Source organism: Magnolia sinica, chromosome 10 (assembly GCF_029962835.1).
Source record: "Magnolia sinica isolate HGM2019 chromosome 10, MsV1, whole genome shotgun sequence".
Taxonomy (NCBI): domain Eukaryota; kingdom Viridiplantae; phylum Streptophyta; class Magnoliopsida; order Magnoliales; family Magnoliaceae; genus Magnolia; species Magnolia sinica.
Window position 1 is genome coordinate 75,248,022 of NC_080582.1, and position 27,005 is coordinate 75,275,026.

Consider the following 27,005-nt stretch of genomic DNA (forward strand, 5'->3'; position numbering starts at 1 on the left):
ACCTGACATCCGAACCTCCCCTGCAACGGCTACTTTCAGCTTTCTACGGATTTAAAAACAACAGAGAAACCCCTGAAGGCTCACCACTTCAGATTCTCTCTCTCTCTCTCTCTCTCTCTCTCTCATAGAAGAAAAGAGAGGAAATTTCATTTCAAGCTCTTGGAATCCCATCCATCAATGGCTTCTTCGAGAACTCTATATTGTTATTCTCTCATCATCATTTCTGTTCTTTTCACCCTTTCGGAAGCTACAGATTTCTTAGTTGGAGGAAAGATCAATGCATGGGAAATCCCATCCTCTCCTTCAGACTCTCTGAATGGATGGGCTGAAGAGAATCGCTTCCAAATCGGCGATTCACTTGGTAAATTTCGACATCTGGGATTGTTCCAAAATCCATACTTCAATTTCAGCCATTTCCCCCATCTGACTCTCCTTTCAAACATCAATTTCAGTCTTTTTTCCATCTGAGTCTTCTTCCAAACAGAAATTTCAGCATTTTCCCATCTGGGTTTTCTTCCAAACTTAATTATAATGCCTTTTTCCCATCTGGGTGTTCTTCCAAACATCATTTTTAGTCATTTTTCGATATCCAACTTGTTCCGAACTTACATTTCAGCCTTTTTCACATCTTTTTATTTTTATTTTTTGTTAGCTTGTTAGTACACCGACTGTCAGATCACACTTCACTGTTAGCCACCCCCACTAGGGAATCGATGCCAAGACCTCGGTGTAGAAACGAGGTATCTTTCACTCAGTCCACCACTTGAGCTATGGATCTGGGTGTAGCCTTTTTCACATCTGGGTCTTCTTCCAAATTCTATTTTTAGTCCTTTTCCTCAACTCCATTTCCAGTCCTTTTTCTCCATCTCTATCTTCATCAAACATCATTTTATGCAGTCTTTCTTACATTTAGTTTCAATTGCAGATTGGAAATTCCAAAAGTTTCTTCTTCTTAATTCCATTTTTCCAAGTCCTTTTCCATTTTCGACTTCTTCTTCTTGTTCTTCTTTTCTTCTTCTGACATAGCATGTTTGTGTATTCTGTTTCAGTTTGGAAATTCGATGGTGCAAAAGATTCAGTCCTGCAAGTGAGCAGAGATGATTACCTGAGCTGCAACACATCCAATCCGATTGCTGCCCACAAGGGTGGGGACGTCACGGTGAAGCTCGAAGAGTCAGGTCCATTTTATTTCATCAGTGGAGCGAAAGGTCATTGCGGGAATGGGCAGAAGCTGATTGTCGTCGTGTTATCGAAAGGGAGGAGGCATTTCTATGGGATTTCTCCAGCACCTTCTCCGATGGAATTCGAGGGTCCAGCAATCGCTCCGACAAGTGGCGCTTCTGGTTTGGTGGTTTTGAGGAGTGGGTTCTCGGGTGCTCTGATTGTTTTCTTGGTGGGGATGGTTTTGTGAGGGATGTAGAGATGGAAATTTTTGGTTTTCATGGTGGGGGATGGTTTGTGAGGGATACAGAGAAGGAATTTGTGGGATTCTACATTGATTAGTACTATTCTTTTCTATCAGCAGTAATATTTTTTCAAGTTGAAAGTTCTAAAGATTTTTAATACCATTTATTATTTATTTTTCAGACAAATGATACTTGTTTCCTACTCACAGCTTCTTCTTTTCTCTCTTTTTTTTTTTTTTTTTGGATAAATAATCAATTGTTTTGGATCAACGACCCATTATTTGGATGGCTAGGCTTTTTCCACTGAAGGGATCCAATAATCAAGTTGGAATGTCAGACCAATCAATCATCACATGGGCCACACGAAAGCTCCTAAGGAGGGATGTCCATTGTATCGACTCCATCATCACATGGAGTGGCCCATTCTGGGTTGGCATGGATTTTGGTTCATCCAATAGAACATACCCCACCCAATGCACGGTTCGGATATCTAACATGCTCAAGTGAAAAACATGTTTGGGCCATCACAGCCACACGTTAGATGAGCCAATCGATTTCCTCAAATCAGAGCCACACGGAAGCTCTAAAATGTTTGCGGGGCTGATCCAGGTTGTTGTGTTTCCTCAGGGTAGATGGGGACGGCCATAAGAAGCTCCAAATTTTATGTTGGCCTATTGTAATGTTTTCATGGAATCTAATCCGTTCAAATGGTGCAAAGCATAAAAAATGAGACGCCCTAATTAGACCAATACAAGACAATACTGCATTTCTATTGGACGTTCAATAACATGACACATCACGGCGGCACCTAGGTCTTTTCTTCCCTTCAAACCTCTCAAGGGTTGAAAATCGGCATGTCAGGATATCAACACTTGACAGGAAAAAAAAAAAGATTAATAGAAAGAAAAAGAAATTGAGGCGTCCAATAAAAAACCATGTAGGGGCATTTGATTAATGCATGGCAAAAACACTCTTGGGCCCAAGCTTTTTTATTCCTTTCGAACCTGGCGGAAGACCCAGTGTAAAAAATCAGCATGTTAGGGCATCACATCATCCAGTCCTAAATAAATATTCCAAGTACCACAGAAACCCTCACAAAACATGGCAATAAACATTGTTAAAATATGCCTTTGAAAGTAATAAAATTATTATGATCTAATATATGTGTGTCCCCATTGGTATCAATCAATACTAGTAGTATCATGCACAATGCTACTTGAGAACCTTAGAGACATTTCTTGTGGCAGTGCTGTCTTTCATGGTTTTCCGGTGTCACAACATACAAATGAGACACCCTAAATCCTAGGCAAATATAGCCATTAAGTGAGGCATGTAACTAGAGGTGTACATGAGTCGAGTTAGCTCATTAGCTCGCTTGAATCGACCGGGAAAAGCTCGACTCGATTCTGATCGAAACTGTGTTCGAGCCGAGTCAAGCCAGTTTTATTGAGCTCAAAACATTTCGAATCGAGTCCGAGCTGGACCGAGCTCGACTCGATCTTGAGGTCAAACCCGACTCGGTTTGGCTCGGATCAGCTCGAATTGATTTTTTGACCCAGTCGCCCAAAACATGGTTTTTTTTTTTAAAAAAAACCTAACCCCAGCGCCCACTGTCGGCCGTTCGCCCAACACTAAAAACTCTAACCCCACTCATCTCTCTCTTGCCGTTCTTCAACGCTCGAATGGCGACCGACGACCACTCTCCTCTCCTCTCTTTCTTGCCGTTCTCCAGCACCCGACCGATGACTACTCTCCCTCTCATCTCTCTCCATTCTCCAGCGTCTGTTCAGACGATCAGCAACTGAAAGGTACTCTCCTCTACTCCTCTCCTCATCTCATCACACTGCCTCCGGCTGGGGTGTGGCGAGCGGCGAGCTGCGAGCAGTGTCTGTTCGATTAGCGGACCCCACCTGACCATTGGCCTGGTGGCTATGGCCCAATCAGACAGTAAGACCCCACCTGAGCACTGGCCATGTGGCTCTGGTCCACTCGGACGATCGGACGCCACCCGTGACCCTACCACTGGTCGAACTCGACTCGAAAACTCGAACTCAAACTCGGCTCGAACTCAGCTCGAACTGGTCCAAGTTGCTGACTGAGCCAGCCAAGCTACCAATCCAGTCTCGATGACCGAGCCGAGCCGAGTTCGAGCTGAGGACTCTTGCCGGCCGAGTTGAGCCGAGCTAGGCAAAGATCGGCTCGGATCGACTCGTGTACACCTCTACCTGTAACTTGTTTCCTGTAATGGCACATTTCTTTGGTGTGGTCCACTTGAGTTTGGCCTAATTTTTGGGCATCCAATAATCATGCCGAGAGGCTCACCTATTGCATGGTTTGAATAACAAAAACATATCACTGGGCCAAGCACTTTTCTTCCTTTCAAACCTTACTCAAGATCTAGGGTTTAAATGAGTATGTCAGGGTAATCCATGATCATTACTTGATAGATACTACAAATTGTGCAATTTGTTGGGCACAAATGAACAACGTGACAATTTAGGTCCATTAATATAATTGTGGATCAAACGATCCGATTACGTGACCAAAATTAAGGAGCCGAAACATGAAAACTAACAACCCACTCAAATCAACTACACAAAGAGAAGACAAGCCAATTCACTTACCTGATCCAAAGACGACGTTGGTATACCGACACACTCAACCTCGAACAATCATAGGAGTAGACCCTTCTCTATATCAGAACCCATGCACCACGTATTATACGTGCCACATGTAAAACTCTCTCTCTCTCTCTCTCTCTATATATATATATATATATATATATATATATATATATATATATATATATATATATATATATATATATATATATATATATATATATATATATATCTCCTCTTTCTGTCTCATCTAATATACATGTACGACACCTCCCACTCCTTTAAAACAACGACGTTGGTATACTGATGCACTCGACCTCGAACAATCACAGGAGTAGACCCTTCTCTATATCAGAACCGGTGCACCACGTATCATCCAGCACCACATGCTGACACTCATAAGGTAGGTGGTTGGTATGCATCCAACATTCTCCCACTCAACCCCATAGTGGAGAACACTAACTTCATAGGGTATGTTCCGATAAGATTGATCAAGATCACATACAAGGAGTAAGAATCAAGTAAGTGGGACCAGCCGAGATTCTAGTGTCTTTATACTTGGTAACTATACACTAAGTGACCACCTTTCTCTCTCTTTATCTCAGCTAATGTATGTGTATGGCACCGCTCACTCCTTTCAATAGGGAAGGGAGGGTGGTTGAGCTAAGTCGGTTGAGAGAGAAATGCTCCATCGCTACCACATGTAAGGTGGGCCCCATTAGGGGTTGCCACAGGCTGACACATGTCAGTTAGGTGACTGACATGCATGCATCCAATGTCACATGTTGACACCTGTCATGCAGGTGGCTGGTATGCATGCATCCAGCGCCACATGCTAACACTTGTCTGGCAGGTGGCTAGCATGCATCCAACATTCTCCCACTCAACTCCATAGTGGGGAACACTAACCTTATAGGGTCTCTTCCGATAAGATTGATCATGATCATGTGCAAGAAGTAAGAATTAAGTGGGACCAGCTAAGATTCTAGTGTCTCTACATACAAGTGACTATACACTAAGTGACCACCACACTAGTGCATAGCCTCTCGAGCTCTCTAAGGCTTGCCCTAGACTTGCATGACCACACTGGATGGAGACAATCCTTGATCTAGGATCACTCTGCCACCAAACGCACTTATCCTCTCATCGAGTTTGAATCACAAATCCTTTTGCAAACATTCCTCAAAGTTTTTTCAAAATAAGTTATTTACATACATATAATTTTATAAAAATAGTTTACAAATCATCATCCCACAAACTCGATAATGCCACAACAAATAAGTCTCAAAGTGCGTAATCATGGTCTTAGGAATCTGGTGTCGCTGCCAAGGTGTTTTTCTTAGGCAATTATGTGATTCAGAATCAACCAAGCCGCTTTCCTACCAATACATCTCAGGTCGAATCAATCACGACCATCGTCTAAAGTAGCGACATTCAATCTCATCATCCTATATGCAAAGGTGGGTAGCTGATGGCATAATGGTCACTTACAAGACTAGCTTGCTTGCACAATGCACTGACTAGATTGGATCAACCACCAGTAGGTAAATCGATCCTGAAGTAGAGTCTGACTCAATGATCCAAGCATGTGCTAACTCATTCACACCGCAAAGTAGACATTACTAGGCATATGTTGGGTCTATAATGCGTAGGTCATGCCTAAAGTGTGTGAGTTCACGTTGAGCAACTTCTAACCTCAAGTAGATATCCCGCTTAAAGCGCGTGAGTGATGGCTTGTTAACTCCTAACCCGGTTCCATACATGACATGACATCATCATGAAACAAATGTCTTGACTAAAGCGCGTGAGTACTGACTTAGCAACTCTTAACCTTGCTGCCACTATGAATGTCACTGGAGAATCGGCCCATGAAAGTTGTGGTTTTCCGACAGAGCAAATTTGACTCCCAAAGTCTCATATCCAGTCACTCAAAGCCATCCACTGTGTGGTGGCACAAGCTAATAAGCACGAACACGCACGAAAATATATTTGAACATGTCCTACATATTAAGAATCCAAATTGTGTATATATAATTGTGACTGGAGGCGATCACGCCTTAACTCACGCTTCCTCATCTTTTATATTGCCATAGAAGGTAGTTGCACCTCAACATGCTTGCTCATCCTGAACATGCCTCCTAAGCGCATGTCGGGGGGTCAATTCCCATGAGAGTAGGGAAGACTAGCCTGTCGACAAAAAAATAAATAAATGAAAACATATGGTCCGCTATTAATGATCTCAAAGCCTAAAAGAATTGATTGCACATAAATATTTAATTGATGTGAGGAATATAAAAGGTGCATTCAAAATATATGACATTAATAACTTACATCACCCAGCTCGAGAGTACATGAGACTCTATTCCAACACTTAAGTGCAAGTCTTAAATACTATATAATGGAATTTATACCATTACAACTAGTGGGGAATGCAATTTAAAAAATTTACATAAAATTACAACAGTCTCACTCTCATAAAATACATCAAACTCTCATCAGTCTCATCTACCTTACATGTATTTAAAACATATATCTCTAGCAATTGGTTTTATCATGGGATCAACTAACATTTCTCTAGTGGGAATATACTCAAGTATAATTTGCCCATCTCTTACCGAATCTCTAACGTAGTAATACTTCATATCAATGTGCTTGGATTTCTCATGGTGCTTCGGATATTTTACAAGGTCAATGGTTGATGTATTATCCATCTTTACTAAGAGAGGGCTTTTAGCAATAGGAACACCTAAGGTTCTCAAAATTTTCATAATCTACATGCCTTCTTGGATTGTTGTGCAACGTGCAATATATATTCGGCTTCCATAGTTAAAAGTGAGGTCAAAAATTATTTCTTACTGCTCCATGCAAGAACTCCTCCATTCAGTATAATACATATTCAGAAGAGACTTGCTTTTATCTTGATCATCTCCCCAAGATGCATCAAAATAGGCTTGCACTTTTAGCTTAGTGCCTTGGTAACATAACATATAATCCTTTGTTCCTCGAAGATAATGAAAAATCTTCTTGATTGCTTGCCAATGTGCTTATCCCGGATTACTTTAATATCTACTCATAAGACTTACAATGTAACAAACGTCTGGCCTAGTACAAAGCATGGTATACATAAGACTACTTGTGGTACTAACATACGGTACAAATGACAGTCTGCTTTAAAAAAAAAAAAATCAGATTGAGGACACGTGCTTCTACTTAATTTAGAATATTTATCCATTGGAGTTTCAACTGGCCTTGATTTATGCATCTTGAATCGTTTTAAGATCTTCTCGATCTAAGATGCTTGTGATAAGCCTAAAAATTTCTTCAAACGATCTTTTATGATTTTCACGCCTAATATAAAGTTTGCTTTGCCAAGGTCTTTTATTTCAAAATTTGAAGATAGTCGTTCCTTGGTCGAGAGAAGCATTTATATATTATTGCTAGCTAGTAAAATATTATCAACATATAAAGATAATATTAGTAAATGTTTTCCAGATCGCTTTATGTATACATAGTGATCTTCTTCACACATAAAGAATACAAAAGAAGTAATGACTTCATGGAATTTTATATACCATTGCCTAGATGATTGCTTTAGCCCATAGATAGATTTTAAAAGTTTACAGAGCTTGTTTGCATGACCTTTTTCGACATATCCTGCAGGTTGTTGCATATAAATATCTTCTTGTAAGTCCCCATTCAAAAATGCCATCTTCACATTCATTTGGTATAATTTTAAATATATGTACGCCACCATAGTCAAAATTATGTGAATTGATGTACACCTAGCTACTGGGGAGAAAGTTTCTTCATAATTGCTACCTTTTACTTGTGTGAAGTCTTTTGCTATCAGACAAGCTTTGTATTTGTCAATCTAACCATTTGCTTTTCTTTTGATTTTGAATACTCGCTTATTTACAATTGTTGTATGACCTGCTAAAAGATCAACTAGCTTCGAAACATACATTTTCAACATTGAATCAATTTCCTTATCCATTGCATGAATCCAATTTTTGAAATCTAGGGATGCTAGTGTAGCTTGATATGAATCATGCCTATCTTCATCTGCTGCGATGCAAGAGTACAATTCTCCTTTTATGTCAAAATATCTTTTAGGAATTCTTCCTTGCAAACTGCGTCGTAACTCCAGAACACTAGCCGATGTGCTCCCATTGACTTCATGAATCGTAAAAAAGCCTTGATTGTCATTGTTTAGATTACCGTTCACACTTTCTTGAATTGTATCTAATGTCTCATAAAGTTCTATTTGTATTATGATTTCTAATAGGATACCTATCTTCTACAAATGTTACATCTTGGGACTCGACTTCAATCCATCTACCTTGATTTTCATATACCATCATATACCCTTCCAAGTGGATAGGACATCGGATAAATGTGCACTCTATTCTTCTTCTGTCTAAATTACTTCTATTTGGAGTGGGAAGTAAAACATGACCTAATGAACCCCATGGATGTAAATAATCTAATGATAGTTTCTTACCAATCCATAAATCAAAAGGTGTCTTGAGAATTGATTTCGAATGAACTAAATTTAATGTATAGGTGGTTGTAAGCGATGTATCTCCCAAAAAATTAATAGGTCCAATCTGTATTTTTAAAAGCAATCAAGTGCTTCTGATTTTTGAGAGATCAAATACGTCATTCTGGATCGGGAGTTGTCATCAATGAAAGTTATAAAATATTGACACCTATTTCGAGTTCGAAAGTTCAAAGGACCATATATCACCATGTATGATTTGCAAATGATTAAAAAAAAAAAAATTGTTTACATCTATCTACTTTAGAAACATATTTTCTAGTTGCCTTCCTTGACGCACAATACTCACAAAATGATAAATATATCTTTATCAGTTTTCCTAATAATCCGTCTCATCTTAATTAATCATACAATTATTTCCTATGTGTCCTAGTATGTTATGCCACTTAATAGATTCAGATACAATATTAGTATTGGTTAAACTAATAAAAGATGAAGAACTACTTGGCATTGATGAAAATGTATTTACAACATCTAATTTGAAAAGATCTCCTCATAATTCTCTCCAGGTAAGTATTACATTATTCTTTCTCCATGGGATTCTCTTTAGAAAATCCTGCTCAAAATTTTCTTGCACTAAACTAATAATAGACACTAAATTTCTTCTCATTCCAGGAACAAAAACAGTGTTTTTGAATAGAACAGACTATCACATCTTTAACTCAAGGCGGTATGTACCAACACTGACGACATTCTTTGATGCATTATTTTTCATGTATAACTTGTGAGTTCTGAGTAGGATAGTCTAAAAGTCTACAAAGTCATCTCTCTATTTTGTTATATGCCTAGTTGCCTTTGAATCCACGGTCCATTTATTAACATTTAAATCAGCTATCAATACTTGTGTACAAACACAACCAATGAATGGAAGGAATATTACTATTTTTCGGCCAGGGAAAGTCATAATAACCCAATGCCCTTGCTTTTTGCATACGAAACATGAGCCATCACCTTATTCCTTGGCTCTCTCTCTTGTGGCCTAGGTGGATATGGTTGATTTTGAGGTGGGTATGACTAAGGTCAAGGTCATTTTGACAATGAGTTGAGATTGGAGGAAAACGAAGAAAAATGGGTGGACAATAAAATGGATTGAATTGGCTAGTTGGAGCATATTGTCTACCTAATTTCCTAAATCTTTTATTTGATCACTCAAATTTCTTTCGACTTTATACAGTAAAAACAACATTGCTGCTACACTAAACATCCCTATATTCAACCTCATGCTCTAAGCGATTTGCTAAATACTTAATAAGATGTAATGGATTTACATATAAAGTTGGGTCTAGCCGGGCTGGGTTAGTACGAGTCAGGATAAAATGACTTGAGCACAAGCCCGGCTCAAAATTGAAGGACCATGCATGCTCGGCCCGGACCGGCCCACAGCCCGGCCTATTGCCATCCTTCATATAATCCCTTGTCCGAGCTGCCTTCAAAACCCATAACAAAGAAAATGAGATCAATCGCCTTCTCCTCCTTTCTTCGCTCCAAAACCCTCTCTCCTCTCTCCTTATTCTCTTCTCCCGCCCGTCTCTTCACCTCCCAAAACCCTAACCCTAACCCTCGCACCCGAACCCCTCTCGAGAAGCAATTCGACTCTTGGACCGCCCGCCTCAGGCCCGGCTTCACCCCATCCGACGTAATCTCCGCCCTCCGTTCCCAGACCGACCCCGATCTGGCCGTCGATATCTTCCGATGGACCGCCCTCCAGCGCGGCTACCGCCACAGCCCCGCCGTGTACCACACCATCTTCGACATCACTGCCTCGGCCCGCCGATCGTCCCACGCTGAAGCCCTCATTGACGAGGTCCTAGCCGGCGCATGCTCGCCGGACCCCGATCTCTACAATTCTATGATCCGCTTCTGCTGCCGCCACCGCCACCTCTTCAACCGGTCCTTTGATGTGTTCAAGAAGATGCAGCGATCTGATGGATGTAAGCCCTCACTCGAAACGTATTCAATGCTCTTGAATTCGCTCCTCCGCAGGTTTAATCGGTTGAATGTCTCTTATGTCTATTTGCATGCTGTTCGATCCCTGCTCAAACAGATGAAAGCGTCGGGTGTGATTCCTGACACTTTCACTTTGAATCTGATTGTGAAAGCTTACTCTAAGTGTTTGGAAATGGACGAGGCGATTCGGGTTTTCCGCGAGATGGGTCTTTATGGATGCACGCCGGATGGGTATACGTACAGTTACTTAACGAAAGGATTGTGCGAGAAGGAGCGGGTTGCTCATGGTTTTGGGTTCTACCAAGAGATGAGAGGGAAGGGTTTTGTGCCAACCAGTAGTACTTACATGATTTTGATATGTAGCCTTTCGATGGAGCGGAGATTTGAAGATGGGATTGATGTTCTGTTTGATATGTTGGATAATTCGATGGTTCCAGATGTTTTGACGTATCGGACACTGTTGGAAGGGTTGTGTAGAGAAGGGAGGGAAAATGATGCATTCGGGCTTCTCGAAGAATTGAGGAAGAAAGAAGGTTCAATGGGGGAAAGGGTTTACAGTAGTTTGTTGGATGGATTGCATTTGCTTCGATGAGGATAGACACGCTGAATTGGGTTGCAATGTCATGCTTAAATTCCAAGCCCTTTTCTGTACCTTCAGCGGGGAAAGCAGGTGGTACAGTCATTTATACTTCTTCCTGAAGTTCTCCATTACAGAGAGCACTCGTCTTTGCAGGCACTGAAAGAATCACTCTCATTGAGTTGAACTTGGCTACCAGAGCAAATGTTTCCAGGTAGTCGATCCCAGAAATTTTAATGAATTTGAAAGAAATTGTATTTAGTCATTTGTATGGAACTTGTGACGCATTCACTTGCGTCAGGGGTCCTAGATACGCAACTGCTCTTGATATCATCCCACCACCTTTTGTGGAGATGGTTGATACTCCACAGCATATAGCTAGCCCGACAGGACCAATTGATTTGTGTATTGAATTACAAATTGAGAGGGATTGTGGTTATTGTATGAAAATCCCAAATAACTATCAAGATGGAGGTTATCCTATAGATCCATTTCCTTCATAGGAATCTGATGCTTTTTGCAGTTGTTGTCTCAGGTAAGGGAGGGAAAATGGGGCATTTGTTCTCCTCGAGGAATTGAGGAAGAAGGAAGGTTCAATGGGGAAAAAGACTTGCACTAGTTTGTTGGATGGAGTGCATTTGCTTGGTCAATGGTAGACATGCTGAATTGGCTTGCATTTTTGTGCTTAAATTTAAATGTTATCCCCTTCGCAGGAATTCAACTCTTGTTGCAGTTGTCTTGGGGAAGGGAGGGAAAATGATGCATTTTTTGCTGCTCAAAGAATTGATGAAGGTTCAATGGGGAAAAGAGTCTACTAGTTTGTTGGATGGATTGCTTAGTTGGGGGTAGGCAAAACTAAGTGGGTTGTATTTTTATATTTAAATTCAAACTTTATTCCCTTTGCGGTTGTCTCGGGAAAAGGAAGGAAAATTATATTTTTGGAGTGCTTGGGGAGTTGAGGAAGGAGTTTTTTGAGGGGTAAAAGACATGCATGACTGTGGTGGATGGAGTGCGATTTGTTTAGTCATGGAAGATGCTTACTCGGGTTATGTTCTCCTGCTTTGATTTCTTTGTGGGATTGTGATGCTGTTGGAACTTTGAAGGGGATAGGGAGAAACAGAAAATGAGTTTGTTATGCTTGAAGAATTGTGGGACTGGATGAAGGAGAACATTTACACAATTGTGTCAGGCGGATTGTACTTGCTATGTGGGAGATTATGGATGAATTGAATTGATTATTCATGCTTTCCATTGAAATGTTATTCTTGTTGCTGCAACAAGAATAACATTTCAATGGAAAGCATGAATAATCAATTCATCCCGAATTCCATCCTGCAACAAGAATAACATTTCAATGGAAAGCATGAATTACCAAATCATCCCTATATCCCACATAGCAAGTACAATCCCTAATTTCCATTTATTTTATCAAGAAGCATGGAAATGGAAGGTATTGTGCAATGGCCATTTCAGTAGCTCTATGGAGGAAGAACCATAAGCCTCAGGCGAATCTTGCTTTGCTTTGTTGTGTTTATTCAAGGTAATGTGTAATTGATTGGAAAATATGCCCGTATTGGTGTTTGCATACAATTAAAACTAAATATGAAATGTATTTTATCAAGAATTCTGAAACAATAGTATGCCCACATTATTGATGCAGGACAGGACCCTTGGATAGTCATGATTAGCCTGCAATCTCAATATCAATTCTTCAAGAATATAAATATTTTTTTCAAACTGTAATTCTTCAAGAATATGTAAGGGCAATAAATTTAAAAATAAATGACTAGATTTGAACATTTATCTCTCCTCATTCAACGTGGATAGCATCATAACATCCAATAATGATACGGGAAGTGAGACACCATGTATGTCCACAACATCACACTGTGCTTATATTGAGAATCACACCCTAACCCAATTGGTTTTGAGGAATAAAGTAAGAAAATCTTTTTATGCATGCCATTCCAGAAAAAGGTCTCTCGATGCATAAAAACTTCAATTTACTTCTTTTTCTTCTTCTTCCATTCAACTATTCATAGAAGAGTCTTCACAAGTTCATGTTTTTTTCTTAAAAAAGAAAAAAAGAAAAAGAAAAAGAAAGAAACCCTAAAATAAGATTGACCATTCTTACAAATATTTAAAATACTTTTCAATTCCATCAATGCGGTGCGAGTTGAGAGATCAAGAGAGGAGGGCTCAAGCTCTAGTGGCTTCTGTTCTTCAGAATATTTAATTCCTGCCATCGATCAACCCATTAATTGGCCACCCACATCATCATCCAATTCACTGGTATGTTCCTCCTTTTGATCTATTAGCAAATCCTGTGCGTTCATTGGTTCTTGAAGTTCATTTTCTGAAGGCTTTCCTGATCTCCTCCAGCATGGGTTTCATTATGAACTTTTTTCTGTCCTTAATGAATGTGTAATTGTTCTCCTCATGAGTGTTGTCTTTCTACTTCTATATGAATATTGGTATCAGGGCCCATAATGAGAAGAAAAAAAAATGAAGTATTGTCTTCTTTTCCCCATCTTACAATTTTCCCTAACAAGACTAGAGATGTATTGACAGCAGGACTGGACTGTGTATGGTTGATCAATTGCTGGCCCCTTTGCCTTTGTTATGCTTCTCTCCAGAGAGGTGTCGTTTGCATTGCAGCCATGCATCTACATGTGCCAAGCACAAAGCACCCCATGTGTAAGATATCAAGGGTGTTCATTATATCAAGAAGCTGTTTGTCAAGTCTGCACTTGTTGTTTGGAATAAGCTGTGCAGGTCACGTCGTCTTGGGCTAGCTGTTCAATTACTCATTTGTCAAGCACTTGTTGTTTGGAATAAGCTATGCAGGTCATGTCGTCTTGGGCTAGCTGTTCAATTACTCATTTGTCAAGCATTTAAGAACAGGAAATAGAATAACACGTGAAGAGCTAAAGATGGATGGTGACACATATAGCATTTATAGTGCATATATACACCGACACATGGCATATGTGAGGCGCTTGAAGATTGACAATGGCACAGTAGTACATGCAGGTTCGTGAACATGAATAGTGGTACATGAGGCGCTTGAAGATTGACAGTGGCACAGTAGTACATGCAGGTTTGTGAACATGAATAGTGGTACATGCGGATCATTACACATGTGATGCATGTTTACGTACAAAATTATGTTTTTACATGCACTGTACTAAAGATAAGCTTTCTTCGGGCTAACAGAGAAATTTTAAATGCATGGTGTACTTATTTTCCTTGATTCATGTGGTAAAAGGGATTTTAAAAAATCATGCATACAGTATCTCTCCAGAATGACTAGTGCAACACGCACCCTGACTCCGGCCGAAGGAAGGCTCAACATTCCTCACCAGCTGTGTGACTGAAGGAGTGAGATCTGCTCTCTGCATAATAGTCCAAGTTCTGCCGTCCATTCCATCACCCACTGGACAAATTTTGAAAAGAAGGAAAGGCCTGAATTATGGAGCTGAAGGTCATTGAGCCCTGCAAACATGCTAGTGTGGACCTTATGCAAGATCCCGCTTGCTCATCAGGTGGTGGGCCCAACATGAATGTGCCATAGTTCGAACATCAGTCTGTACGTTAAACAGGTCAACGACATGTGTATGCAGATACGTTACCCATGTATTGATCTTGTGCCCGATTTACATAACAGTGAGGACCAGCCGTTTGACGGCCAAAATTTGTAGAATCATTGCATTGGCCCACTTGTACATTTTTTGGACGACCAAAACATTAGCCAACCATTTTATTTTCCCCCCTTTTTCAATAGACAGATCAGGAATTTCTAGTTTGGAAATATTTTTACTGGCAATCACCCACAAGCTGTCCACCCAAAAAAAAAAAAAAAACACGGGACTGCAGTATCGGATAATTTGATCTGGGCCATTTGTGGGTCATGGTCAATCCATGGCATTGCTCTAAAGATCAATGGTCTTGTTAATAAGGTTTGGGCCCTGTCAAATGGTCCAGAAACAAAGATGGATAGTAAAAAAAAAGAGAAGAAGCGAAAATTGAGGACTTTTTCTCATGATAGAATGTTTTAGTGTTTGGATGGTAAAGAAATATTGTATTTCAAAAAGCAATCATTGCACAATCATTACAGTTAAAAATTCACATGCACAAGATATAAGGCAACCAATGTGAGATCATTAGTTGATTTCCATCCAAACAAAACCACAGAATGAAATTTATGGGAATCCATGTCTCATGCAAATCTTGAGTTTCATTACAGTTTGAGTTTCTTCTTTTTCTTTTTCCAACTATCTCGACAGGGCTCAATATCAGGCATTCCATGGAAATCAATGGAAAAGGAAAAGATTTCCTTTAATGTGACAGTTTGGGATGTTTGAATAATAAGGAAAAAAAGGTTGGATTCTATAAAGCAATTATTAGACTTTCCATAATTAGGATCCTTTGCACAAGAAACTAGGTGACTCTTATCTTGTGTTGTGTTCGGATAATTAGCCAATCATTATTTACATGAGTGCGACTGAAAATTGAATTTCAATTTTAGAGAGTTCCTATATGGAAAGCAAGTGGAACTCTCAAATCTACAGGGGGGCATGTTTAGATTGGCTATAAACTAGAAGAAGGCAATGGAAAGCAAAATTGTGACATAAGTGGATGGTGAAATGACATGCAAATTGTCGAATAAGCATAAGCATTAGAGGAAGGAAAATCTGTATACTCATTTGTTTTGTTAAGGCTTTATTGGATTCATGGAAAGCATGGGAAAGTAAATTATGGTTCCAGGAAAACCTTATTTCTAGGAAATTATGAGAAAGAAAATAAGGTTTTTCTAGTTTATTTTTAACAAGGTTTTTCTTAAAAAATGACTTATTTTCAAATGTGTTGTTTGGAAAAATAAAAAATAAAATTCCTACGAAAAATTTATTGGTAGTCATTAGCACATGCCAGATTAGCACGTGGAATGCTTGAAGATGGATGGTAGCATATGTGGACGCTTGAAGCAGAGTTGTGGTAGCTATGGTACATGTGAGGTGCTTTAAGATATATAATGGCATATGTGGTAGAAGATATGCATTGGCATATTTGACACGTGACACTTGAAGCTAGATAGAAGTACTTGTGCACATTGGCACCATTGGCACATCTCACAAGGATGATAGCAAATGTGGCACATTAGTGCAAGTGTTTTCCACATGGGGTTCAAGAGAAGATGAATGGCGTTACATGTGGCATATTACCACATGTGGGATGCTTTACACATTTCATATGCAAGAGAAGATGGATGGTGACATGTGGCACATTCACACGTGGCATAGTAACACGTGTGAGGCATAATGGATGATAGACAATGATTTATTTGGCACATAGACACATGTGGGCCATTTGAGGTGATTGAAGATGGATGATGGCTTATTTAGGCTTAACCCTTGAGAAATCCATTTTCCTTCCACAATAAGAGAATGCCTTTTTTGAATTTATTTATTTTTTTTGTAATAAGGATAGAAAGTGGGGAAATGGTATTTCTCACAAATCCCCACAATGGCTTGGGAAACAATGGAAAGTGAGTTTCATGGAAATCAATGTTTTCTTTCATTTCCTTTTCATGGATCCAAATAGGCCGTTGAAAAAAAAAAAAAAAAAAAAAAAGATCTTGAAAAATGCTTTTTCTTTGCATTTGAAAGTATTTGGGCTGCAATCCACAAGGGAAAATCTCTTTCCCTGCTACTCTCATTTAAAATGTCAAAAGGTAAACTCTTTTCTCACCATTATATATATATATATAAAAGAAAAGGTTTACTCCCGTGTTGAGGTGCGAAAGGCAAAGGAAAATGGTTTAGCACAATGTCCTCTGCTTCCTACGTGCAAATGTTTTGTCAATTAACTAAATGATTCTCCTAATTTACCCTCAATCCAAAAACATCACAAAGAAATGAAGAATACAAAGAGTCCAACAGGCGTTCAAACACTAACAATAGGTTAAGAACTTTCGCCCAAGTATCGCTATTCAACTATTCATAGAAGAGTCTTCACAAGTTCATGTTTTTTTCTTAAAAAAGAAAAAAAGAAAAAGAAAAAAGAAACCTCTAAAATAAGATTGACCATTCTTACAAATATTTAAAATACTTTTCAATTCCATCAATGCGGTGCAAGTTGAGAGATCAAGAGAGGAGGGCTCAAGCTCTAGTGGCTTCTGTTCTTCAGAATATTTAATTCCTGCCATCGATCAACCCATTAATTGGCCACCCACATCATCATCCAATTCACTGGTATGTTCCTCCTTTTGATCTATTAGCAAATCCTGTGCGTTCATTGGTTCTTGAAGTCCATTTTCTGAAGGCTTTCCTGATCTCCTCCAGCATGGGTTTCATTATGAACTTTTTTCTGTCCTTAATGAATGTGTAATTGTTCTTCTCATCAGTGTTGTCTTTCTACTTCTATATGAATATTGGTATCAGGGCCCATAATGAGAAGAAAAAAAAATGAAGTATTGTCTTCTTTTCCCCATCTTACAATTTTCCCTAGCAAGACTAGAGATGTATTGACAGCAGGACTGGACTGTGTATGGTTGATCAATTGCTGGCCCCTTTGCCTTTGTTATGCTTCTCTCCGGAGAGGTGTCGTTCTACATGCACCAAGCACAAAGCACCCCATGTGTAAGATATCAAGGGTGTTCATTATATCAAGGAGCTGTTTGTCAAGTCCGCACTTGTTGTTTGGAATAAGCTATGCAGGTCACGTCGTCTTGGGCTAGCTGTTCAATTACTCATTTGTCAAGCACTTGTTGTTTGGAATAAGCTGTGCAGGTCATGTCATCTTGGGCTAGCTGTTCAATTACTCATTTGTCAAGCACTTAAGAACAGGAAATAGAATAACACGTGAAGTGTTAAAGATGGATGGTGACACATGTAGCATTTATAGTGCATATATACACCGACGCATGGCATATGTGAGGCGCTTGAAGATTGACAATGGCACAGCAGTACATGCAGGTTGGTGAACATGAATAGTGGTACATGAGGCGCTTGAAGATTGACAATGGCACAGCAGTACATGCAGGTTGGTGAACATGAATAGTGGTACATGCGGAGCATTACACATGTGATGCATGTTTACATACAACATTATGTTTTTACATGCACTGTACTAAAGATAAGCTTTCTTCGGGCTAACAGAGAAATTTTAAATGCATGATGTACTTATTTTCCTTGATTCATGTGGTAAAAGGGATTTTAAAAAATCATGCATCCAGTATCTCTCCAGAATGACTTGTGCAACACGCACCCTGACTTCGGCCAAAGGAAGGCTCAACATTCCTCACCAGCTGTGTGACTGAAGGAGTGAGATCTGCTCTCTGCATAATAGTCCAAGTTCTGCCGTCCATTCCATCACCCACTGGACAAATTTTGAAAAGAAGGAAAGGCCTGAGTTATGGAGCTGAAGGTCATTGAGCCCTGCAAACATGCTAGTGTGGACCTTATGCAAGATCCAGCTTGCTCATCAGGTGGTGGGCCCAACATGAATGTGCAATAGTTCGAACATCAGTCTGTACGTTAAACAGGTCAACGACATGTGTATGCAGATATGGCGCCCGTGTATTGATCTTGTGCCCGATTTACATAACAGTGAGGACCAGCCGTTTGACGGCCAAAATTTGTAGAAGCATTGCATTGGCCCACTTGTACATTTTTTGGACGACCAAAACATTAGCCAATCATTTTATTTTCCCCCCTTTTTCAATAGACAGATCAGGAATTTCTAGTTTGGAATTATTTTTACCGGCAATCGCCCACAAGCTGTCCAAAAAAAAAAAAACACACGGGACTGCAGTATCGGATAATTTGATCTGGGCCATTTGTGGTTCATGGTCAATCCATGGCATTGCTCTGAAGATCAATGGTCTTGTTAATAAGGTTTGGGCCCTGTCAAATGGTCCAGAAACAAAGATGGATGGTAAAAATTAAAAAAAAAGAAGCGAAAATTGATGACTTTTTCTCATGATAGAATGTTTTAGTGTTTGGATAGTAAAGAAATATTGTATTTCAAAAAGCAATCATTACACAATCATTACAGTTAAAAATTCACATGCACAAGATATAAGGCAACCAATGTGAGATCATTAGTTGGTTTCCATCCAAACAAAACCACAGAATGAAATTTATGGGAATCCATGTCTCATGCAAATCTTGAGTTTCATTACAGTTTCAGTTTCTTCTTTTTCTTTTTCCAACAATCTCCACAGGGCTCAATATCAGGCATTCCATGGAAATCAATGGAAAAGGAAAAGATTTCCTTTAATGTGACAGTTTGAGATGTTTGAATAATAAGGAAAAAAAAGGTTGGATTCTATAAAGCAATTATTAGACTTTCCATAATTAGGATCCTTTGCACAAGAAACTAGGTGACTCTTATCTTGTGTCGTGTTCGGATAATTAGCCAATCATTATTTACATGAGTGCTACTGAAAATTGAATTTCAATTTTAGAGAGTTCCTATATGGAAAGCAAGTGGAACTCTCAAATCTACAGGGGGCATGTTTAGATTGGCTATAAACTAGAAGAAGGCAATGGAAAGCAAAATTGTGACATAAGTGGATGGTGAAATGACATGCAAAATGTCAAATAAACATAAGCATTAGAGGAAGGAAAATCTGTATACTCATTTGTTTTGTTAAGGCTTTATTGGATTCATGGAAAGCATGGGAAAGGAAATTATGGTTCCAGGAAAACCTTATTTCTAGGAAATTATGAGAAAGAAAATAAGGTTTTTCTAGTTTATTTTTAACAAGGTTTTTCTAACAAATGAGGACTTATTTTCAAATGTGTTGTTTGGAAAAATAAAAAATAAAAAACAAAATTCCTACGAAAAATTTATTGGTAGTCATTAGCACGTGCCAGATTAGCACATGTGGAATGCTTGAAGATGGATGGTAGCATATGTGCACACTTGAAGCAGAGTTGTGGTAGCCATGGTACATGTGAGGTGCTTTAAGATATATAATGGCATATGTGGTAGAAGACATGCATTGGCACATTTGACACATGACACTTGAAGCTAGATAGAAGTACTTGTGCACATTGGCACCATTGGCACATCTCATAAGGATGATAGCAAATGTGGCACATTAGTGCAAGTGTTTTCCACATGGGGTGTTCAAGAGAAGATGAATGGTGTTACATGTGGCATATTACCACATGTGGGATGCTTTACACAATTCATATACAAGAGAAGATGGATGGTGACATGTGGCACATTCGCACGTGGCATAGTAACACGTGTGAGGCATAACGGATGATAGACAATGATTTATTTGGCACATAGACACATGTGGGCTATTTGAGGTGATTGAAGATGGATGATGGCTTATTTAGGCTTAACCCTTGAGAAATCCATTTTCCTTCCACAATAAGAGAATGCCTTTTTTGAATATATTTATTTTTTTTGTAATAAAGATAGAAAGTAGGGAAATGGTATTTCTCACAAATCCCCACAATGGCTTGGGAAACAACAGAGTGAGTTTCATGGAAATCAATGTTTTCTTTCATTTCCTTTTCATGGATCCAAATAGGCCCTTTAAAAAAAAAAAAAAAAAAAGATCTTGAAAAATGCTTTTTCTTTGCATTTGAAAGCATTTGGGCTGCAATCCACAAGGGAAAATCTCTTTCCCTGCTACTCTCATTTAAAATGTCAAAAGGTAAACTCTTTTCTCACCATTATATATATATATATAAAAGAAAAGGTTTACTCCCGTGTTGAGGTGCGAAAGGCAAAGGAAAATGGTTTAGCACAATGTCCTCTGCTTCCTACGTGCAAATGTTTTGTCAATTAACTAAATGATTCTCCTAATTTACCCTCAATCCAAAAACATCACAAAGAAATGAAGAATACAAAGAGTCCAACAGGCGTTCAAACACTAAAAATAGGTTAAGAACTTTCGCCCAAGTATCGCTAGCAAGATTGTTGAAAGGCTTTATTATTTTGCTCAAACCAAATTCACCACAAACCCACCAAAAAAGGAGTCTATACAATTTTAGATGCTCAACATCGATTCTACCAAGTTAGAAAAAACCTTGATCGGTTGAGGCTGCATGACCCAAAACAATTAAACAGCTCAAAGAACATCTCCCAGACAATGAGCATGGAGTAACAATGCATAACTGATTCACTGACCACGCATTCAGAAGGGACGAAATGCACACATGCAGTAATCTTTCGGTTCCTCAGATGAACAATAGTGGACAATCCGAATGCGATGGCCACTGAAGAACCTTTGTAAAACCATATGCGGTCTATCAGGTCCCACTCCCACTGAAAGGAGAAACTGCTCAAAGCAAGTAGAAAAATGTAAGAGATGCATGAAACATGAGCAGAAAAAGAACATCATCATCATCTAAGCCTCATCCTAATTAGTTGGGGTTGGCTAGATGAATCATGTTCTGCCATTCCACTCTATTGAAGTCATGTCATATTGTCTGGATTCATGATGTAAGTTATGGCATAAGTTTGATCTGGCTGACAACCTGACCAACGCTCCATTCTCCGGGCTTGGGACTGGCAATGAGAGAACAAAACTCCCACAGGCACAATGCAATAGACTATTACATAGGTTGATTACAATCAAGCGCCATCGAATAGTCTATTACATAAGTTGATTACAATCCAACAAGTTATGAGCAGAAAAAGAACGATTGGTAAAAAGAAGAAGAAGAAGACAAAAGCACTACTAAAGATTTAACAGCCGAGCAGAAACCCCTCTCTCTAAGCATCACATTATTCATATGGACCCATTAGAGAATATATAAGATATGCATAAAACACCAAATGGAAAAAAAAAAAAATCCTATGGCCACAACATTCATATGGCTCATTAGAGAATGCTATTGCTTTAAATGAATCAATTGTGGGAACTGTAACCATATACAAGAGTAATTCAAATATGAAGGGCCAGGATTTTACCTGGGTGAATACAAAGACATTTCAAGATATCGTCTCTCTGATTGGCTTGCAAACCAAATGACATGAGCTTCATGGCAAATTACGATTAAGTAGGCTGAAATGAGGATGTCCATAGAAGCTGATTGGCTAGTCAATTCATCTGCATCAGAGAAAGCTGACAATGCGTATGTGCGAAACCCTTCTAATCAGATCAACTGATTAACACAATCACACGAGACAGGCTTATTTAAAGCCACTACCGTGGCATCATGACCAACTCAAGTGTTTCAAGTTAGACCAAAAACAACTTGAATTGCTAATTGGGTGTGTTAGTCCTCCATTACAAATGGAGTGCCGCTGGCCCCATGTGAGTCATTTCCACTTCGTTGAATAGACTTATCGCAGTCCAATTCAAATCAAGCATCCAAATGCAGCCATCTGTTTCAACCCTCTCCTTCACTGTTTCAAATGCTTTGCTATGTTTTCTACTTTCCTGATAGGTTTCCATGCTTTCATCCCCAACGTCTTTCCTCTTCTACGTGCTGCATGGATGTCTCCTTCATCGTTTATCTCCTTCCCCTCTCTACAATTTTTTTCTCTTGCTTCCAACTCCTTCAAAAGCTTCTCGATCTTAGGATCATCACGAAATCCCCTAGATTTCATTTCATCATAAAATTCCCTAGCTTTATAAAGCCATCCACATGTTGCCAGTCCTTGTACCAGCACAATGTAATGTTCGGAGTCAGGGACTACATCATGCTTCCTCATTTCAGTCCAAATTATTAACATGTTTTCTGGTAGGCCCCACCTGAAGAACTTATTAAGAACAATGAGATAAGTGGAGCTATCTGGGCCACACCCAACTTCCCTCATCCTGTTAATAAGATTCAATGTCCCATCCATATCTTCCACATTGGCTAACGCATGGTAGGTCCCGACAGTTGGATCAAGCCCCTTCTTCACCATTTCATCCAATACAATCCGTGCTTCCTCCAGCTTTTGTGCTTCACATAGAGGATAAATGATAGAATTGAAAGTGTCCGCATCTGGCTTGAGACCCACTTCTATAATTTTATGAAGGAGATTGCGTGCTTCCTTCATGCAATTTTCTTTCGTTAGCACGTATATAAGCGAGTTGTAAACCACAAGGCCCGGAACCCAACCCCTCTTCTTCATTTCGTCATAGAGTCTCAATGATTCAAAGAGATTCCCAACCTTCGAGAAACAACAAATCATGTGGGTATATGAAGTACCGTCCGGAGTGATGCAACAATTCGACATTTCTCTCCACACTCTCTTTGCCTCAACCTCATCGACAATGATGTTACACCACCCATTTAGGATTATGTTGAAACTTTCTGTTTCCAATGGGAAAAGCTTCTTATTTAGAAACATAAACTCCTCAGCCTCCTCGATATTATTGTGCTTGCATAAAGTGCGAAGAAGGGTATAGAATGCCGTTGAATCTGCAATTATTCTGAACTTATCCATGGCTTCGAATGTTCTAATAGCTTTGCTTGCATCATTGGCAGCTGCGTACCTTTAAATCCCACAAAGAAACAACAAAAAAACTCAAATGATTTATATTTCCAAATGTAAGATGCTGACTTCTTGTAAGCCAGCATCGATCCAAAACTACAAATATAAAACTAAGAATGCTATGAGATTCTTGTATGCAGATTATGAAAAAAAATACAAGTTATGGAACATGCCAACTAGTTTAGAGAACCTCATGTTACCCAGTGATGATTGAGAAAAGGGATCTTTCTTTGACATAAGATATACCAAATAATGCAATGGATCAGACAACAATGAAGGAAAGAAAATTCAAAATCAATGTTTTATACAAATGGATGGAATTCCTTAAAGACAGTAACTATGAGAAGCAAGAAAAGAATACTTGTTTATCATCCACGGTCTGATAGTTGATATGGAAAAAGAAGCTCGAAGCATGGGCAGATGAGTTCTTGCTTATCCAAGCAAAATGAAGCAAAAGAGTTTAAGTCCTGGTCTAATAGTCCACGGGCGAAAGTGAATTCCTAGTTTACCAGTAGGGTCATGTGTGCCAGTGATCGGAACCACTCAAGAGGTAGGTCCCACCAAGAATAGGCCATCAGCAAAGCATGTTTGCTACAAATAACCCTATCTATTCGATCTATGAACAGTTAAAATCATAGATTGGTCTACATTCAAGTTCATTATTCAAATGGGTCCTTGCTCATGCCTAGGTGGTAGACTCACAAGAGTTTCAACACGAGGTCATGGGTTTGAGTACCCATTGTGGTGAAATCCCACTGTGGTGTGAGTGTGTGGGTGTGTGTGGGGTGTGAGGGCACATGTAAAACAAAAAAGAAAAGAAAAGAGTCCATTATTCAAATGGTTAAGATCATTTTTACAGAAAAAGAGGACCATTGATAGCCTATTTGGTGTGGAACCCACCCCTTGAAGTGGGTTTTACACCAATCCATATGGCCCAGCCAGCGGACTATGAATATACTATAGTCCATGAACTTCCTACCGTTCCAACTTCAGTCCTGGAACCTGATGGAAATGAAATCCATTAGTAAGTACTCATGTTTGATTTGTGTCCTCGAAACAGTTGGAAATGGATTCCTGCAGGGTCCATTCATGTTTTTGAGCTGTTTATGATTCCTTCAAAAAAGCTGGGGAGCAAATTCCTGGGGATTTGATTCCCTTCCAACAGTCATTTAAAAAAATTCTTGAGATTCCAAGGAGCTAACCAAACCCTGAATTTTCACTTGAAATCATCTAATGCCCATAACCATGCACAAGAGGATATCAAACTCACATGAGAAATTCAGAAAAGAACAATTTGCACAGAGGAAATATGAAAATTATCTACCCAAATTACCAGCATTTTCATTTGGAAACATCACTTCATACATCTGGGACCCACCTCTTAGCAGATTCAGACCATTCATCTGGTGGGAAACATCATGGACTGGAGATGCCATGCCAAATTCCACTACTGGACAGTCCTATGCATTGGATAATCAGCCTGTAAATGAGCAGGTAAAAGGAACATATCTTCAATAGTCCACAAGCAATGGGAAGAAGTCAAGTGATTGGATGGCTGAGATTGTCCTACAGATGTGGCTTTTGGTCCATCATCCGCCCATGTCAAGGACTGCAAGGTAAAAAGTCTGGATAACCCAAATGTTACATAACACTGACCAGAATGAAAATGCCGAAAATCAGCCCAGACATTGTATAGTACTCCTTACAGATTGACGCTGAATGATAAAAAATAAAAATAATAGAAAAAAATAAATAAAATCACCTCTCTATCAAGATGAGCAACGCCCGGTGGGTCGTGATCGCAGACCGGTGCATGTCGCGCACCAGCTGCCACGCAACATGGAACTTCCTCTGCTTACCCAAAATCCAAATCATCAAATTCCAAGCTCCAACACTGCCACAACCACATTTCTCACCCCAACTGAAAGCCAAAAATGCCAATTTCCAATCATTCCTCACCACCCGCATAGCCTCATAGACCAAACTGCTTGTGGGTCGGACACCGGTCTCTTCAAGAAAGGCAATGGAATCTTCATTTGATGATAGTTCCTTGGTCTGGGATAGAATTTGGAGGAACCCATCAAGACCGGGGTTCGCTGAGTCTAACGGCTCAGTGCCATCGGATTCAAAGTCGCTGGATTCATAGAGAAGAGCATTTGGGGAGGATTCAAGAGGGAAAAGAGGGTGATTTTGGAGGTGGGTTTTTGGAATCGATGAGGAAGAGGAGGAGATTGGGCGTGTAGGGAAAGGAGGGAGAGGTGGGTGTAGGATAAGAGGGAAGAGGAAATGGGGTGCTCTTGTTCTGATTCTTGTAGCGACTTTGATGATGAATGCCATCAATCATTCATCTGCCATAGCAGAATCCAAATGGGAAGTTTGAATAGAGTAGGAAGTTGAGAGAAAGAGGGGTGCTTTGAACGCTAGTTGTGGCATGGTTTGGGTCGGGCCCATCTGGCTCGGCCTGTTGCTCAGCCCGCCTGGGCATGGGCCTAGCACATGAGGCCAAAGCAAGACTTGATGGTTCGGCCCGGGCGACACAGCCCGAGGAAAATTAAATATGTAAAATCTCTTTTTCGACTGAATATTATAATGCATCCGTTGATCAAGTAGGCCACGGATGCAAATGAAATCGACATTTTAGAGTGTTGAAGCCCTTCAAGATGCATGCCTTAACTAACCAAGAATTAGAATTGCATATTTTTAGGACTTAAACAGATGTAGGCGGGTGAGTCTGGTCAAAGCTAAAATGACTCAAGCTCATGCGATGGGGCCATGCATGCCCGACTCAAAGCTTAGTTGGGTTTGCCTCCCAATAAGAATGAGAATGGGATTCGCACGACTTATATATATATAGACACACACATGATCACAACTAGAATAGGAAACAAATTCCGCACTTACGTAATTTTACACGCGCACTTACTTTTATAACATCAAGTGGCAACACTACAACATTCTAATAACTAACATGGATTTTTTTAAATTTTTCGATGGGATCGAGCATTTGCCAATGGCATCGACATCTGCTCGATGGCATCAAATTCAATACCTACATATCTCCCTAAACTCCCATCAAGATCAAATTGAAGATTTTCATTTGCTTGCATTAGGGAGAAATTTTCAAATTTTACTTATTCTAGTTTGTTAGCCAATTGATTCTTTTTGGCCTTTATTAGCCCTAACTTTTTAATGATTTTCAAACTTTTAATGAAAAGCAGGTTATACACTTCGTACAACTTGATATCATTCATCTTCTTCGGAGGAGGAGGATGATATCTCTTCTTCTTCTTTCAAGGTGTTATGGTCAAACTCTTCTCTCATGTATCTAGTCATAGGGAGAGTAGTAGTGGTGGAAGCTATAAAAAATCAAAGAGATCCTAGGTCTTCATCACCATGGGACTCCTTAGAATCTGATTTGGAATCTTCATAATCATCCCATA

The 27,005-nt window shown here is 39.5% G+C and overlaps 3 protein-coding genes and 1 long non-coding RNA gene across 4 annotated transcripts; 3 read left to right on the plus strand and 1 right to left on the minus strand.

The window, feature by feature from the left end:
• The first annotated feature begins 105 nt into the window (after positions 1 to 105).
• On the plus strand, positions 106 to 1,608 carry LOC131217016 (early nodulin-like protein 13). Its single transcript, XM_058211699.1, has 2 exons — positions 106 to 361; positions 1,050 to 1,608. The coding sequence occupies exons 1-2, from the start codon at positions 178 to 180 to the stop codon at positions 1,409 to 1,411; spliced, it is 546 nt and encodes a 181-aa protein (XP_058067682.1). The 5' UTR covers positions 106 to 177; the 3' UTR covers positions 1,412 to 1,608.
• Positions 1,609 to 9,924: 8,316 nt separating this feature from the next.
• On the plus strand, positions 9,925 to 12,164 carry LOC131217017 (pentatricopeptide repeat-containing protein At3g25210, mitochondrial). The gene is made up of 2 exons (XM_058211700.1): positions 9,925 to 11,202; positions 11,266 to 12,164. The coding sequence occupies exon 1, from the start codon at positions 9,940 to 9,942 to the stop codon at positions 11,122 to 11,124; it is 1,185 nt and encodes a 394-aa protein (XP_058067683.1). The 5' UTR covers positions 9,925 to 9,939; the 3' UTR covers positions 11,125 to 11,202; positions 11,266 to 12,164.
• Positions 12,165 to 12,392: 228 nt separating this feature from the next.
• Positions 12,393 to 14,877, plus strand: LOC131217018 (uncharacterized). Its single transcript, XR_009157157.1, has 4 exons — positions 12,393 to 12,649; positions 13,768 to 13,884; positions 13,957 to 14,142; positions 14,210 to 14,877. It is a non-coding gene; the product is annotated as an uncharacterized LOC131217018 (long non-coding RNA).
• A 6,914-nt stretch (positions 14,878 to 21,791) lies between these two features.
• On the minus strand, positions 21,792 to 25,941 carry LOC131217019 (pentatricopeptide repeat-containing protein At1g80880, mitochondrial). The gene is made up of 2 exons (XM_058211701.1): positions 25,328 to 25,941; positions 21,792 to 23,566 (listed from the first exon to the last, which is right to left on the minus strand). Exons 1-2 carry the CDS (start codon positions 25,900 to 25,902, stop codon positions 22,483 to 22,485), a joined length of 1,659 nt encoding a protein of 552 aa, XP_058067684.1. The 5' UTR covers positions 25,903 to 25,941; the 3' UTR covers positions 21,792 to 22,482.
• Positions 25,942 to 27,005: the final 1,064 nt, after the last annotated feature.

Bases quoted from the DNA above. Each gene is read 5' to 3' on its own strand.
- LOC131217016 (XM_058211699.1), top strand. From the start codon at position 178: ATGGCTTCTTCGAGAACTCTATATTGTTATTCTCTCATCATCATTTCT. The intron at 362-1,049 runs GTAAATTTCGAC...ATTCTGTTTCAG, and splicing joins CCAAATCGGCGATTCACTTG to TTTGGAAATTCGATGGTGCA.
- LOC131217019 (XM_058211701.1), bottom strand. From the start codon at position 25,902: ATGGCATTCATCATCAAAGTCGCTACAAGAATCAGAACAAGAGCACCC. The intron at 23,567-25,327 runs GTGATTTTATTT...TGGGATTTAAAG, and splicing joins TTGCTCATCTTGATAGAGAG to GTACGCAGCTGCCAATGATG.
- LOC131217017 (XM_058211700.1), top strand. From the start codon at position 9,940: ATGCATGCTCGGCCCGGACCGGCCCACAGCCCGGCCTATTGCCATCCT.